Below are 16,433 nucleotides of genomic sequence, written 5' to 3'. Positions count from 1 at the left end.
TGAGGGAAAGGATGAAATAAACAATAGAGGACTGACATCCTTGAGTTGTGAGATGAAGAGGGGGGAGCTCTTAGCAAATGGCCTCAGTGTTTTTAGTGAAGTAAGGGTCGAAATTCCACCAGAAAGAGTGAGTAGAGGGAATGGTATAGGATGCCTGAAGAGAGAAGGAAAAGTTTGAAATAGCTACTGTGGTCCAAGGGAGAGGGAATCGACTAGGAAAGAACAGTAGGATTGCCTTTCTGCACTGAGGGCCCAGAGTGAAATAAACTAAGAATTTGTTAACTCGATTTAAAAAAATAAAATAAAAAACTCATAGTATTCTTATAAAGAAGTTTCAACTAGCTGTGTGACCCTAGGCTTAACCCTCATTGCCCTGCAAAAAAAAAAATTACAAAGGAAAATGCAGACATAATTCCACATACTTCTCTTTGGGGGCGGCCAGGTGGCACAGTAGATTGTTAAGGGCTAAAATTCTAGCTAAACTGTCTAAAATATCTAATGAGTGGTCGCCAATAAATTATAAGCTTTAGCAAGAGTTAAACTTTTAAGCATTTATTAAGGAGAATAAGAATTTGGTAAAGAGAGAGAGAAAGGCCTAGATTCCTATCTATTAAAGGGAGAGCACATTTCTAGCTCCCTTCTCCGCCAGCGTCCTCAGGAAAGAGCCCTCCGTCTGAGCGCCAGTCTCTTCCTTCCTCCTCCCACTAGCCCACGTCACTTCCTGACTCCTGGTCTTGCCCTCAAAGACCTTCGCTTCATGGGCAGAATTCTTCTACAGTAAGTCTCCAGCCCGTGGCGTCATTCCAATCGTTACAAGATAAAGCACCAGCCCTGGATTCAGGAGGACCTGAGTTCAAATCCAACCTCAGACACTTGACATTTATTAGCAGTGTGACCCTGGACAACAAGTCACTTAACCCCAATTCCCTCACCAAAAAAAAAAAGGGAAGTTTCAAGAATTTGACTCAGTCTCTAGTTTAGATCCTGTCAAAGTAGTAATAGAAAATCTTTCTTTTCGACTTTTTTATTTATTTAAAGTTTTGAGTTCCAAATTCTATCCCTCTCTCATTCCCTCCTCCCTCCCTACTCTCCCCACTCCTTGAGGTGGCAAGCAACTAGATATAAGTTATACATTTGCAATTATGTCAAACATTACCATATTAGTAATTTATACAAAAAGACTCCAGTAAAAAAAGAAAGAAAGCACAAAATAGTGTGCTTCAGTCTGTGCTCAATCAACATCAAGTCTTTCTCTGGAGGTGGATAGTATACTTCATCATTGGTCCTTTTGGATTGTCCTGGATCAATGTATTGCTGAGAGTAGTTAAGTCATTCACAATTGCTCATAGAACAATAATGCTGTTCCCCTGGTTCCACTCACCTCACTATACATCAGTTCATATGAGTCTTTCTATGTTTTTTCCGAAATCATCCTGCTAATCATTTCCCACAGCACAATAATATTCCACCACAATCACACACCACAGCTTGTTCAGTCATTCCCCAATTGATGGGCATTCCCTCAATCTCCAACTCTTAGCTCTTCTCAACTCTTAATAGGTATTTACCTGGGTAAATTATTTTCCATTTATTATTGAATTTGATATGCATATCACATCAGATAAGCCACCATTTCAACTGGCATCCTTGTTAGAGGAACTATGATTGTATAGAACATGGATGCTAAATTGTCTGCAACCCTAAAAGAGGGCCCTATGGGTTTAAACTATGATAAATTGGTAGGGAATGTGAAGAAATCTGTTTTTGTCCTTTTATTTTTCTGTTGATGATTGTCCTTTGAAGGACTGGCTTGTGGGAGAAGAATTAGACTTGTTATGCTTGGCCCCAAAGGACTATACTAGTAGTGAGTGGAATTTGTTGAGAGGCAGACTTCAGTTGTCCAGTTTGGCTAAAATGTAAAATTCAAGAGAGTAATGTGAAATAAGAGGGTTTCTGAGCTTCAGCTTCCTCATCCACAAAATAGGGATGATTGTTGTGATGATCAAATGAGGTGATGGATATAAAGTGTTTTGTAGATATTAAAACACTAAATACATGTTAGCTTTTGAAAAAAAATTCTATCACCAAGATCATCTAATGCTTGGATGCTTCCAGTGACAGGAAGTCTTACAACTTTATAAAATAGTATACTCTATTCATTAATAGTAATAAATATTAGTAAATTTATTCCATGTTGAGCCAAAGTATTCCTCCTGATAATTTCCAACAATTGTTTCTTACTTTTGTCCTCAGAAGCTGCATGGAATAAGTATAGTGTGTGTGTGTGTGTGTGTGTGTGTGTGTGTGTGTGTGTGTGTGTGTGTGTGTGTGTGTGGTTGGTTGGTTTTTGGTTTTTGGTTTTTGGTTTTTTGCTGGGCAGTTGGGGTTAAGTGACTTGCCTAGGGTCACACAGCTAGTAAGTGTTAAGTGTCTGAGGTCAGATTTGAACTCAGGTCCTCCTGAATCCAGGGCCAGTGCTCTATCCACTGCGCCACCTAATTATTTTTACATAATAGTGGTCTTTCAGATTTTTCAAGACATTATCTCATCTGCCTTATGTATTCTCTTGTCTAAATTGAACATTTTTAGTTCCTTCAACTGTTGTTCAGGCGAATTAGTTTTCAGATCCCTAACTACCTTGGTACCCCTCATTTGGATCCATTCCAGTTTGTCAGTGTTCTACTTAGAATGTGATACTCAGAACTGAACACATTATCCAGATGTAGTCTGATAAGTATAGGTACAGTAGAACTATTACTTCCTTTGATCTGAATACTATTTCTATTAACATTCTGAAAAAATTCATTAACTTTTAAAATAGTTCCATCGTAACACTGGCTCATTGAGCTTATGATCAATGAAAGCTTCCAAATCTTTTTCATGTGAACTGCATTTGGCTGTATTCCTTATTCTTGTGCAGTTGATTTTTTTTTTAACCTGAAATGTAGACTGTAGATTTATTGCTTGGGTGGATTAGTGATTTCATGATATAGTTACTCCTTTCACCAGTGCATATTGTTGTCCCTCCATTCCTTCTCATTCCATGTGACTTTTATCCATGCTTCTTTATAAATTCTTTAAGGACAATCTACCCAAGATGCAAGAGACTTTATATTTGTATTTCTTATATCTCAGGGTTACCAATATACTGTAACAACACAAGCTGCTTCTCTGCTGCCTACAAACATGGCTCTGTCTTCCCTCATACTTAAAAAACCCTCACTTGGGCAGCTAGGTGGCACAGTGGATAGAGCAGGAGTACCTGAGTTCAAATCTGGCCTCAGACACTTAACACTTACTAGCTGTGTGACCTTGGGCAAGTCACTTAAACCCAATTGCCTCACTAAAACAAAACCAAACCAAACCCCTCACTTGATCTGTCAGACCTCACTAGCTATTTTTCTGTATCTTTCTTCCCTTTTGTGGCTAAACTTCTTGAGAAGGACATCTACAATTAATGTCTCTACTTCCTTTCCTCTCATTCTCTTCTTAGCAGTCTGGCTTCTGACTTCATCATTCAACTGAATCTGTGTTCCCCAAAGTTATCAGTGCTCTCTAAATTGACAAATCGAATGACCTTTTCTCAATCTTCATTCTTCTTGACCTTTCTTCAGCCTTTGTCACTATCTGTCACCCTCTTTTCCTTGATACATTTTCTTTTTGGGTTTTTATGACATGTTTTTCTTAGTTCTCCTACCAATCTGACCACTCCTCAGTCTCCTTTACTCAATCTTTATCCAGGTCATATTACTAACCATTGGTTTCTCCTAAGGCTCTGTTCTGGACTATCTTCTCTTCTCACTCTATACTATTTTGCTTGACCTCATCGGTTCCAATGTATTAAACTATCATCTCTATCCTCATAATTCTCAGATCTATTTATCTATCCCTAAATTCTCTCCTGGCCTCCATCCAGCCTTGCATCTCCAACTGCCTACTAGACATTTTGTAGTAGATGTCCTGTAGACATCTTAAACTCAATATTTCCAAAACTGAAGTCATTACTTTTCTTCTCAAACTTCGCCCTCATAACTTCCCTTTTACTGTTAAAAGCACTACTAATCCCATTAATCCAAGCTCACAACTTTGGTGTCATCTTCAAATCCTTATTCTCACCCACCATATCCAATCTTTTGCCAAGTTCTGCTGATTCCAGCTTCAGAAAATCTCTCTTTCATACTTCCCTTCCTGCCCCTTTTGTCCTCTGGCTCTGCCACTACCCTGATGCAGGCCCTAATCACCTCACAACTGGACTATTTCAATATTCTTCTAGTTGGTTTCCTTGCCTCAAGTCTCTCCCTTAATCCATCTTCTAATCAGTTGTCAAAATGATCTTTCCATTTTTTTCCCCTGAAGTATTATATTCGGTTCTACTGGGTAGGTGATTTTTGGTTGTAATCCTAGCCCCTTTACCTTCCAGAATATTTCATATTTCAAACCCTCTAATCTTTTAGTGTAGAAACTGCTAAATTTTATGTAATCCTGATTGTGGCTCTATGATATTTGAATTATTTCTTTCTGGCTGCTTGCAGTATTTTCTTCTTGACATAGGAGTTCTGGAATTTGCCTGTAATATTCCTGGAAATTTTCATTTGGGAATCTCTTTTAGGAGGTGATCAGTGAATTCTTTCAATTACTATTTTACCTTCTCAATCTAAGATATCAAGGCAGTTTTCCTTGATAATTTCTTGAATTATGATGGCTAGGCCCGCTTTTTTTTTTATCATGGCTTTCAGGTAGTCCAATAATTCTTAAATAATCTTTCTTCAATCTATTTTCTAGGTCAGTTGTTTTCCCAGTGAGATAGTTCACATTTTCTTCCATTTTTTTTCTCTTTTGATTTTGTTTGATTTTTTTCCCCTTGATGTTGTCATGGAGTCATTAGTTTCCACTTGCTCAGTTCTAATTTTTAAGGAATTATTTTCTTCAATGAGCTTTTATACCTCCTTTTCCATTTGGCCAATTCTACTTTTTAAGAAGTTGTTTTCTTCAGTACATTTTTTTCCATTTTTTGTGTGCTTTCTTTGCCAAGCTGTTGACTCTTTTTTCATGATTCTCTTGTATCACTCTCATTTATTTTCCCAATTTTTTTCTACCTCTCTTATTTTATCTTACCTCATCCTTTTTGAGGTCTTCTAGTTCTTTTTGAGCCTGAGACCAATTCACACTTTTCTTTGAGCCTTTGAATGTAGATGTTTTGACATTATTGTCCTCTTTTGAGTTTGTATTTTGATCTTCTCTGTTGCCACAGTAACTTCCTGTGGTCAGATTCTGAGTTTTTTGCTGGGGGGTGGGGGCACTCATTTTTTCAGCCTCTTTCATGTTACAGTTGGGCTTTACTCCTGGGGTAGAGGGAGCACTGACCCAGGCTTTTTGTGCAGGGCCTCCCCGCTGGAACCTTGCTGCTGGCCTGACCTATTCCAGGGCTCAGAGCCTTGCTGCTGCTGACTTACTGGGGGACAGCCTGTTGCCGACTTACCTGGACACTGCCTGCATTGGACTGCCCTCCCCTTTTACCCAAGTGAGACAAACCTTTTCTGCCAAACTTCTAAGTTGTCTTGGGCTGGAAATTTGTTTCATCCCATCCTTTTGTTGGTTATTATGCTTTCCTGAATTCATTTTAGTGCATTATTTCATAGTTGTTTGGAAGTGAATTTGGGAGATATTCTTTTCTGCTCTTCTTTCTGAAGTGCAGATCTAATTATGTCACTTCCACACTCAGTAAAATCTAGTGACTCTCTATTGCCTCCAAAATCAAATATAAAATCCTTTGGATAAATAAATGCTTGTTGTTTTGCCTCTGTTTGGCTTTTAAAGTCCATCATAACTTGGCCCCTTCCTACCTTTCCAGTCTCCCTACATATTAATCCTCTCTATATAGTCTAAGATCCAGTGACACCAGATTCCTAGCTCACTCTAAGAGCAGCATTCTTCGTTGTTGTTTGTTTGTTTGTTTTGCAGGGCAATGAGGGTTAAGTGACTTGCCTAGAGTCACACAGCTAGTAAGTGTCAAGTGTCTGAGGCCAAATTTGAACTCAGGTACTCCTGAATCCAGGGCCAGTGCTTTATCTACTGTGCCACTTAGCTGCCCCTGAGCAGCATTCTTAGAGCACATTTAAAGTGCATTCATTTCATATGTACTGACTGTGCCCATGCCTGGAACGTTCTCCTTCTTTTTCTCTGCCTCCTGGGTTCATTGGCTTTTTTCTTTCAAGTCTCAGCTCATCTTCTGCAAGAAGCCTTTTTCAGTCTTCCTTAATTCTAGTGCCTTCACTCTGAGATTTTCTTTAATTGATCCTGTAGTTATCTTGTTTTTAGCACAATTGTTTGCATTAAATTTTTAGTTCCTTGAGGACAGGAACTGCTTTTACCTTTTTTTGTATCTCTAGTAAAGTAAGCACAGTGCCTCACATATAACAAATGCTTAATAAATTCTTGTTGACCTGTTGACTTAACTGTCTGTTAGTTATCTTCACATTTATCCCTCCTAAATTTCAGCTTGTTTGGTTTAGCTTATTTTTTCAGCCTGTGGAGATAATTTTGAGTCTTGATTCTATCATCCGATGAATTGGCTATTCCTTCCAGCTTCATATCATCAGTAAATTTGACAAGCATACCTTGTACATGTTCATCCAAGTCATTGAGAAAAATATTGAACAGGACAGGGACAAGTATAGAGCCTTGTGACTTAGCACAAAAAATCTGCTTCCAGGTTGCTGTTGATCCAGTAAGTAACACTCAGTGGGTAGTGTTGTTCCACTTAATTTTACTTTCATTTGGAATCCATTTCACAAGGATATTGTGAGGGACTTTCTCACAAGCTCATCACTAGAGGTCACTCAGGTAGGAAGTAAGTAATAGAACTGAGATTCAGCCCAAAGTTCTCTGACTCCAATTCCAGCCCCCTTTCAATTACACCACCCTTGTTTTTTTCCATTTTTTTTGTATAGATAATTTAAAGTCTGAACTCATTAGACTTTGTTGAAATCAAAACATGCAAAGATGACAACATTCTTCTGCACTGCAAGTACAGTAACTATCAATGAAGGGAAATAGGTTCATTTGTCAAGGTTTATTTTCCATGATCACTACTCACTTTTCAAAGTGCTTAAAATCTATTTTTTTTTTAAAGATTCTGTTTTAGAATTTTGCCAGGGAATAGCCTGGAGTTTACCCAGGCTAAAATGTCCTGAATTCTTCTTTTCTCCCCTTTTTTGAAAATTGAGTTATTTTTAAAAATATTCTCAGTCTTTCAGAGCCTTTCCTAATCTCTGATTTATCAAAGCTCATTAACAGTGGTTCTGTTATTACACTCATATTTTCTTACAGCATTCTAGAATATAAATCTTCTGTGCCTCGAGATATTAATTGATTTAAAGTTGTTAGGTACTTTATCTTCTCGTATATTTTGCACTTTAATTTCATCTAAACTGTGTTTGTTCTATCCTTTTCAATTAAAAGAACTTTCCTGGATGAAAAAGATAGAAACAAAATTGGAACTTCAGTGCATCTGTTTGCATTGCCTACTCATAATGAGCAATGGACCTGCCTCTTAATTCTTCTTCCTTTTCTTGCTTCAGATTTAGATCATGCTCAGCTATTGTTGTCCTTAGCATTTTCCACAAACCTCAACTCATTTTGGCCTAATCAAGCCATCCTTGCGCTAATCTTAGCAGGTGTGTGCTATTCTTTTGTATCTATAGGACTATAGGTTTTAGAGTTTTATAACAGTCATTTTATAATTGGGAAAACTAAGGTCTGGAGAGGTTAAGTAACTTGTTGGGGGGCAATTGAGGAAGTGAGTAGCAGAATTCAGATTCAGATTCAGGCTGACTCCAAGCCTAGAGCCCTTTCCACTACACCCTACTTGTTTTGTACCTCTCTTCCCATTTTTTTTAACAGAACTGAGTCCAGAGAGTTCCTTGTCACAGAGCAGTGTGTGTTAAGTGTGAAGTCAATGATACAGAGAGTAAGAACTATAAGTTAAGAAGTTGAAGATATGATTCAGGTTTGGAATGGTCAGAGGACTTTGTACAAAGATGAGATTTGAACTGAACCTCCAAAGATGGATAGGAACTGGCTTGGCAAAGAAAGAGAGGGAGATCTTCCACATTTGGGGAACAAGAATACCTATGATGTTTGGGAGATACTGAATAGAACCAGCCAATATCAGGTTAGAGATCACCTATAAAAGGACTATGGGAAAAAAATAATCAAAGCAAGCCACTGAAGTCAGCTCTGAGAATAATTTAGGAGTGACATTTCCAATAAGAAACTTAGGGGCAACATTTAACCACAAACACTTATCATTGAAAAGTACTCTTTCTTCTACCACTCCCTGAGGTCAGGTATATTATAGAAAGGTTTTTGTTCCCTAAAGGAATGTAAAATATCTGACACTTAACTATATCAAAGAAACATGCCTTTTAATGCACTTACTGTTTTGTGTTAAGGCTAGCCGTATGCTGTGTTGATATTTAACACCTGTTATTTTATGGAACTAAGGACCAGCTAACCATGTGGTTTTTCCTCTTCGAGATAAAGGGAAAGGCCAAGTTGTTAATAGTACTTACTGTTCATTTAAAAAATAATAGCCAACCTGGGGTAAGTAATTTTAGTTGACCCTTGGAGAACGTAAGTACATATTCTTTTTCTTCTTTTAATATTATTTTTGATAGTGTGTTTGATCGTAACATCATAGTCATGGGGTATGGGGGTGGCCACCCCTCCCCACTCATGGATTGAACCTAAGCGATGTGACAATTAAACAAAAATATCTGATTGACTTCATCTGACATTATATGCAGTGATCTGTCACCACATCTCTCTGCTAGGATAGTATGTTTTCTTTTATGTTCTTTTAGATTTTCAGTTGTTTTTTAGTTATGTCAGAATTTAAAGAAGTACCCTTTTCTCTTGAGTACCCAGTTTGCCATAAAGAAGTAGAGGCAATATTGAAGGTGTTCATTTATCTGTAATCTTAATATTGATTCATTCTAAATGATACTGTATATTTGTATTATCTGAGATAGTGTTCATCTAGCTTTAAAAACTCTTTTTTCCCCCCCTCAGGTTGGTTCAAAAAAGGAGGTTGCTGAATGTAAGGAGAAATTTGCCACCTCTAAGGACCCCACAGTCAGTCAGAGCTTCATGCTAGATAGGGTGTTCAATCCTGAAGGAAAATCTTTGCCACCAATGAGAGGATTCAAGTACACCAGCTGGTCCCCAATGGGCTGTGATGCTAACGGGAGATGCCTGTTGTCAGCATTAACCATGGACAATCGATTGACCATCCAGGCTAACCTCAACAGACTGCAATGGGTACAGCTGGTTGATCTAACTGAGATCTATGGAGAGCGCCTTTATGAAACCAGCTATAAGCTCACCAAAAATGAGGCCCCTGAAGGAGATCTTGGGGACTTTGCTGAGTTTCAGAGGAGACACAGCATGCAGACACCAGTACGGATGGAATGGTCAGGCATCTGCACCACCCAGCAGGTCAAGCACAATAACGAATGCCGTGATGTCGGCAGTGTTCTTCTGGCGGTCCTTTTCGAAAATGGAAACATTGCAGTGTGGCAGTTTCAGCTCCCATTTATTGGCAAGGAATCCATCTCTTCGTGCAACACCATTGAATCAGGGATTACCTCTCCTAGCGTTTTGTTTTGGTGGGAGTATGAACACAACAATCGAAAGATGAGTGGGCTTATTGTGGGGAGCGCTTTTGGGCCTGTTAAAATTCTTCCTGTTAACCTCAAAGCAGTTAAAGGCTACTTCACATTAAGGCAACCTGTTATTCTATGGAAAGAAATGGACCAGTTGCCAGTGCACAGCATCAAATGTATTCCTCTTTATCATCCTTACCAGAAATGTAGTTGTAGCTTGGTGGTGGCTGCTAGGGGATCCTATGTGTTTTGGTGTCTTCTTCTGATATCCAAAGCAGGTCTGAATGTCCATAATTCCCATGTCACAGGACTTCATACATTACCAATTGTTTCCATGACCGCAGACAAACAAAATGGTACAGTATACACATGCTCAAGTGATGGAAAGGTGAGGCAGCTGATTCCCATTTTTACAGATGTCGCATTAAAGTTCGAGCACCAACTGATTAAACTATCAGAAGTATTCGGCTCAGTGAGGACTCATGGGATAGCAGTAAGCCCTTGTGGTGCATATCTAGCAGTTATCACAACTGAGGGCATGATCAATGGTCTCCACCCTGTTAACAAGAACTACCAGGTTCAGTTTGTGACTCTAAAGACATTTGAGGAGGCAGCAGCTCAACTCCTAGAATCTTCAGTTCAAAACCTCTTTAAGCAAGTAGACTTATTAGACCTGGTACGCTGGAAGATTTTAAAAGACAAACACATCCCTCAGTTTTTACAAGAAGCCTTGGACAAAAAGATTGAAGGTTCTGGGTCCACTTACTTTTGGCGTTTTAAACTTTTCCTCTTGCGGATTTTATACCAGTCAATGCAGAAAACCCCCTCAGAGGTCTTATGGAAGCCCACCCATGAGGACAGCAAAATCTTAATAAGTGACTCTCTTGGGCTGGGCCATGCTGAGGAGGAACAACAGGAAGAAGGAACTTCTTTCAAACAAATAAGCAAGTCAGGTTGTCATGAGAGAAACAAAGAAAGAGATGCTGAAGATCTACCTGATAGCTCACCCATCCAGTCTGGAGATGCAGGTCGTGAGCCAATGGAAGAAAAGCTCCTTGAAATCCAAGGAAGAATTGAAGCTGTTGAAATGCACTTAACTAGGGAGCATATGAAGAGAGTCTTGGGGGAAGTATACCTGCACACATGGATCACGGAGAACACTAGCATCCCCACCAGAGGACTCTGTGATTTTTTAATGTCTGATGAAGGCTATGACGACAGAACAGCTCGGGTAGGTGATAACTGATGGCAGCAGTGACACTGTGTGAAAGTCTACAGTTCCCTCCACGAGAAAGACAGGATTCTTAAAGTGTTCCTTTTGCTTTAGTATTTCACAAAACAGTCTTTTAAGTTGTGGGCATTGGAGTAGAAAAATTAATGCAGGAGACTCTGGATGAATGTGAAATAGATTCTTGAACCAAGGAATCTAGTGTCTGTGTAAGGCTTTTCTAGATAAATGGGTACGTTGCTATATTTTAGTTGGCTTTTTCTTCTTCTTAATGGATTCAGGGATAGAGCTTTTCATATTTTAGAGATCAGAGGCATGCAAAATCTATAGGAAGTGTTACCTGTATTATTTTTAAAAAGACAATAATAATAACAATAACTAGAATTTATATGGCATTTAAAGTTTGCAAAGCAGTTTACAAATATCCCAGTTTTATCCCCATAACAATCCTGGAGGGGGCGGGAATTTTATAATTATCCCCATTTTACAGATGAGGAAACTGAGGTAGACAAAGGGTAATATTCAAAGCCCCCACTGTCTTTTGCTTTCTGCCCTGGTGACTTGCTGTCATTGTTTAAAGTCTTTCTCCAATATAAATTGGGGGTATAAAGTTCAAATATTATTACCACACATGTTAAACTATAAATTTGTATGTGCAGCATAGTCATAGATTACTTGTTGCAGCTTCTCTCCAGAGGGCTATATAATCTCTTGACATGAGTTATTGCTCAGGTATAATTCAGAATGTTCATTAAAATACTTATTGGTCTTATTTAAATGTTTTTTAAAGGCAGTTTTAAATATTTAATTTTACCATGTCCTTATTGTATAGTACTCAGTACAGCCATTTCTAGGGCCCCCACAATTACTTTAGTTACTAGTCAATTAAAATGTTAAGTATTGTAGACATTTTCACATGCTCAGGTTATGTTTTGTTATTATTGCTTAGTCAATGGCTAAGGGCAGCTAGATGGTGCAGTGGATAAAGTGCTGGGCATCTGCATCTTTCTGAGTTAAGAGCTGGCCTCAAACATTTACTAGGTATGTTACCCTGGTTAAGTCACTTAATCCTGTTTAACTCAGTTTCCTCACCTGTAAAATGAACTGGAAAACCTAGTGGCAAACTCTGCCAAGAAAACCCTAAAAGGGGGTTACAGAGTCAGACACAACTGAACAAAAGTAATAACACCACAATAAAGTACTTTTCCAAGGTATTTTATATTGACTAATTTATTACCCTTTTCTGGCTGAAATTTGGTGGGCTGGCATTATGTTCATATTAATGTGGTATAGCTCTGGACTAAGAGGTAAGAGACCTTACTCTGCCACTTAATTTACTTTTTGTCATCTCTTCACTATTAACCTCCCTCAATCTCAACTTGCTTCTCTCTAAAATGGAGGTAATGACGCCTGTGTAACTTCATTACAGGGATATGAAATGAATTAAATGAGACAATACATGTGAAAGTGTTTTTTAAAAGCTTCTACTTATATATGTCTTATTGTTGTTTGCCAAGATTTTGAGAAATTTACTTTTTTTTTTTGCATTATTTGGGCAGCCAGCACAAAGACATTACAAAAGTGAGACATTTCTGCTAACTCTGCATCTTTCTATATTTCGTAGATTTTAATGTGGAAAAGGTATTTAGTAATTTTTTTAAAAATCCAGACTATATATGTAAATTACTTGGAAGTTAATGTAAGTATTCCTGATGATTTTAGTCTAATGTTGCAGCAGCTATCAAGAACCAACAAAACAATGCATGACACCAAGAAGGATATTTCAAAACAAAACAGAAAATCCTGTAACCCTGAGCAAGTCACTTCATCTGTCTTAGTCTCATGTTCCTTATCCATGAATTGAGGAGGTTGAACTTAATTGGCCTCCAAGGCTCTTTCCAGCTCTGATTCCTATTCTCCAAACTTTAAGGTGCCCCTTGTATTAATACTAGTGGAATTCAGCGCAGTTCTGGTTGTTGCACGTAAAGAAGACTGGGGAGTGATAGGAAGGATGGGTGGGGACTCTACTAAGGATAGAATTAAAGGAAGATTCTTCACACTGAGAGGAGATATAATTGAAATTTGGAACATTATGAACAGCATGTGGACAAAAGTGAACCCAGACTTTTTAATCCAGTCTCTAAACAATAAGACAAGGGACACCCTTTCCAACTCTGTGAAGTAAGTTTAGCTAATTTTACATAGGAGATGTTTTAAGCTCTACTTCCTAACAATGATATTTTGTGCATAGATTATTCTCCTTGTATGGCTTCAGAAAACAATGATTGCATTACATTTTTCACAACCTGAAACAAAAGTTTTGGATCCTCATTTTAAAAATATTCAAAAAGGAGGATGGCGGTATGTATTTGCTTTTTTTTTTTTTTTTTTTTTTTTTTTTTTTTTTTTTTTTAAGTGAGGCAATTGGGGTTAAGTGACTTGCCCAGGGTCACACAGCTAGTAACTGTTAAGTGTCTGAGGCCGGATTTGAACTCAGGTACTCCTGACTCCAGGGCCGGTGCTCTATCCACTGCGCCATCTAGCTGCCCCTATGTATTTGCTTTTAAGGGACAGTTTTTGCCTTAGTGAACTCAATCTATGTTTTTAATACATTACCATGAATGACTTTTGTTTCATTCAGTATTTCACTTTACTTAAGTGTGATCAGTGGTGCAACTTCTTCCTTCTTAAGTACTATGGTTAGCCAATAAGTACTATTGTAAGCCTATCTATCTCTTTTCACATTGGATTTTAAGTTACCTTTCCCTTGTTTTAATGGGATTTTTCCTTCTTAGGCATTCCCCTTTTAATAATGCTACATTCACCTATAACCATTGCTTCTACTGTGTCTTCTTAGGTACTCATTGGGCACATTTCAAAGAAGATGAACAAACAAACTTTCCCTGAACACTGTAGCTTATGTAAAGAGATTTTACCATTCACAGATCGTAAGCAGGCAGTTTGCTCCAATGGACACATTTGGCTTCGGTAAGTGGCTTTAAGTTGGAGCTGCTTTTGTTCTAAGTAGTGCTTAGCACAGTGCCTGCACATAATAGGTGCTTAATAAATGTTTGTTGATATTGATTGTTCCCCTTATGAACTAGCTATAGCAAACAGCTGCCATTGATATGTTCAAGTATTACCCACTAAAGGACTATGTTTCTGTTGGGGAGAGACTATAATTTTGTCAGGACCTTCCATTGACTCTTTTTCATCTATAGGTTAAGGAAAGAAGAGTTTAAGATAAAATTTTCAAACTCATATGTAATTTTATTTGTTTAGAGTTGTTTTTGTAACTGACTTGCTCTAAGTGGCTTTCAGTCTTACTATTTTTCAGAAATGCTGTTATAGAAAATCAAACTTTTTGTGAATTTCACATTTGGGCAAATTGGCTCTTTCACAAAGATAATTGTTTTTCCTAATGAGAAAAAGGTTATGACAAAATGTAATTTCTAAATACTAATACTGGGTACTTGTGGTGTTTTACTTTTAATTCTTCTCCCTTCAATCCTTTTTTCATTGTTGGCACAGTTTCCTTATTTTCCAGGAAATATTTTCTGAGTGATTTGGAATGATCTATTTATACTGCAGCATTCCATCGCATCCCATCCTTCCTCACTTAGAATCAATGTGTCTTCTGTATCTATGTTATATTTTTATGTGTTCTTTGTTATTTAAATTTATCTATAGTGCACTTTCCACCTCTCCCCCTTTTTTTCCTCCTCCTACAACTTGCTCATAAACTTCTTCAAATAGAAATGTTGACTAATAAAAATCACAAACTCCTCAGTAGTGTCTAAAACATATATCTTCTATGCTCTATAAATTTTTTTTAACATAAACCAGTGGATTTCATGGTAAGGCAGATTTCGATTTCTTTCCAGACTAAGCAATGATACCTTTGAATTAACAAATTGGAAGCTGCAGTTAAGAACGATCCTGTCTATCCTTAGTTAACCCTCATCAACACCACTTCTTTTGACTGCTATTGCCTGAGCATCTCTCTCCAGAATTCTTTGCCCCATTATTCTCATCTCTTATACATAAGCCTTTTCCTTGGCATATGCCAATCAGATGGGATCACGAGGATGGTTTTTACTGGTATGGCTGCCCAGATACTGCTTTGAACTTGTGATTATTTTTGCTCTTTCACCTTGGTTCATGTGTTTTCAGAATAATTAGGTGCCCATGTTGAACCTCCAACCAAATACCATACTGCTCTCAAAGTTTATTGTTTTGAGTCTGCTAAATTCAACTTTTTCTCCTGACAATACAATGTCTTCTTTCAGGTGCTTTTTAACCTACCAGTCCTGCCAGAGTTTGATATACAGAAGGTGTTTGCTTCATGACAGCATTGCACGGCATCCAACTCCAGAAGGTGAGTGCGTGTCTCCTCTGGCTTGGAAGGATGGGATTAAGAATGCTGGCAGAATGCCCAGTCATCAGTTTAGCAACTCAGGTCAGGCTCAGAATCATTTTCTGTTATGCAGGCAGAGAATGAAAACAGGAGTAATATTCTGCTCTTTACAACATTATTGTTTAGTCACAGCTCTAATTAGAAATTGGTAATTGGAGAATGTCATATCTAAGTATATATTGCATTTACTCTGTGAATCAAGAGGCTCTGTGGTTTGCTATGATGAGTGATGCTATGTCCATAGACAGTGGACTCACTCTAAAATATGACAGGGTTAGGACTTGGTTGGTATGTACAAACCAATATATTTTGTTGATTAATGTTGTTCCCTGGATGCAAAGATGACACAACCATTCTTCAGTAGGAGAATTATTTTGAATTGTTTTTCTAGCAGTTATAAATTTGTGCTGACCCATCCCAACTCCTTTTTTTATTTCTCTTGCTCTTTGATCTAATTTACTATGTCCTATTATGTCTAGTTGCTCCCATTTATATGGGAAGAGAATACAATGTTTTAAGATAGGGCTTCTAGGTTTTTTTAATATATATTTTAAATATATTTTTACAAACATTATCTCTTCACACATTGTGTCTTCCATTGGAAAAGATTTTTGAAAAAAAAATTTTAAACTATCAAAACAAATATGCATAGTCCAGGAAAATAAGTTCCCATATTGTTGATGTAGAAAAATTTGTTTAATTTGCATTTTAAGCCCGTCATTGCTCTATGAGGAGGTAAATGGTACTTTTCATCTTCATTCCTCGGGACTCCTAATTTATCATCTCATTGATTAGAATTCTTAACCTTTCAAAGTTGTTTTTCTCTGTATTAATGTTGTTCTTGTACAAATTGTTTTCTTAGTCTACTCATTTCACTCTGTATCCCTTCATGAAGGTCTTTCTACTTTCCATTTCATCATTCTTTATGGCTTAGTAATATTCTGCTACATTCATATGCCATAATTTGTTTAGCCATTCCCCAATAGGTAGACACCCCCTTAGCTTCTGTTTTTGGCTACTACCAAAAGAGCTGTTGTAGATATTTTTTAACATGTGTATAACTCCTTTTCCTCTTGCTTTGATTTTTGCTTTTGTTTGTTTGGTTGGTTGTTTGGTTTTGGTT

General features: G+C 37.6%; 1 protein-coding gene across 6 annotated transcripts in view; it reads left to right on the top strand.

Moving 5' to 3' along the window:
- GTF3C4 (general transcription factor IIIC subunit 4) overlaps positions 1 to 16,433 on the top strand; it is a 35,497-nt gene that overhangs the window by 9,731 nt on the left and 9,333 nt on the right. For all 6 annotated transcript variants that reach the window (XR_006354817.1, XR_006354816.1, XR_006354815.1 and 3 more), the window contains exons 2-4: positions 9,073 to 10,896; positions 13,751 to 13,881; positions 15,183 to 15,271. Coding sequence is in view for 1 of the 6 variants with exons in the window: in XM_043984221.1 (XP_043840156.1) it covers positions 9,073 to 10,896; positions 13,751 to 13,881; positions 15,183 to 15,271 (2,044 nt within the window). In the remaining 5 variants the exon portion in view is untranslated. The remainder of the gene's footprint in view (positions 1 to 9,072; positions 10,897 to 13,750; positions 13,882 to 15,182; positions 15,272 to 16,433) is intronic.

The sequence above is a fragment of the Dromiciops gliroides genome, chromosome 2, assembly GCF_019393635.1.
Source record: "Dromiciops gliroides isolate mDroGli1 chromosome 2, mDroGli1.pri, whole genome shotgun sequence".
Lineage (NCBI taxonomy): Eukaryota > Metazoa > Chordata > Mammalia > Microbiotheria > Microbiotheriidae > Dromiciops > Dromiciops gliroides.
The sequence above is the reverse complement of the archived record's forward strand: the minus strand, read 5'-3'. Positions and strand labels throughout refer to the sequence as shown.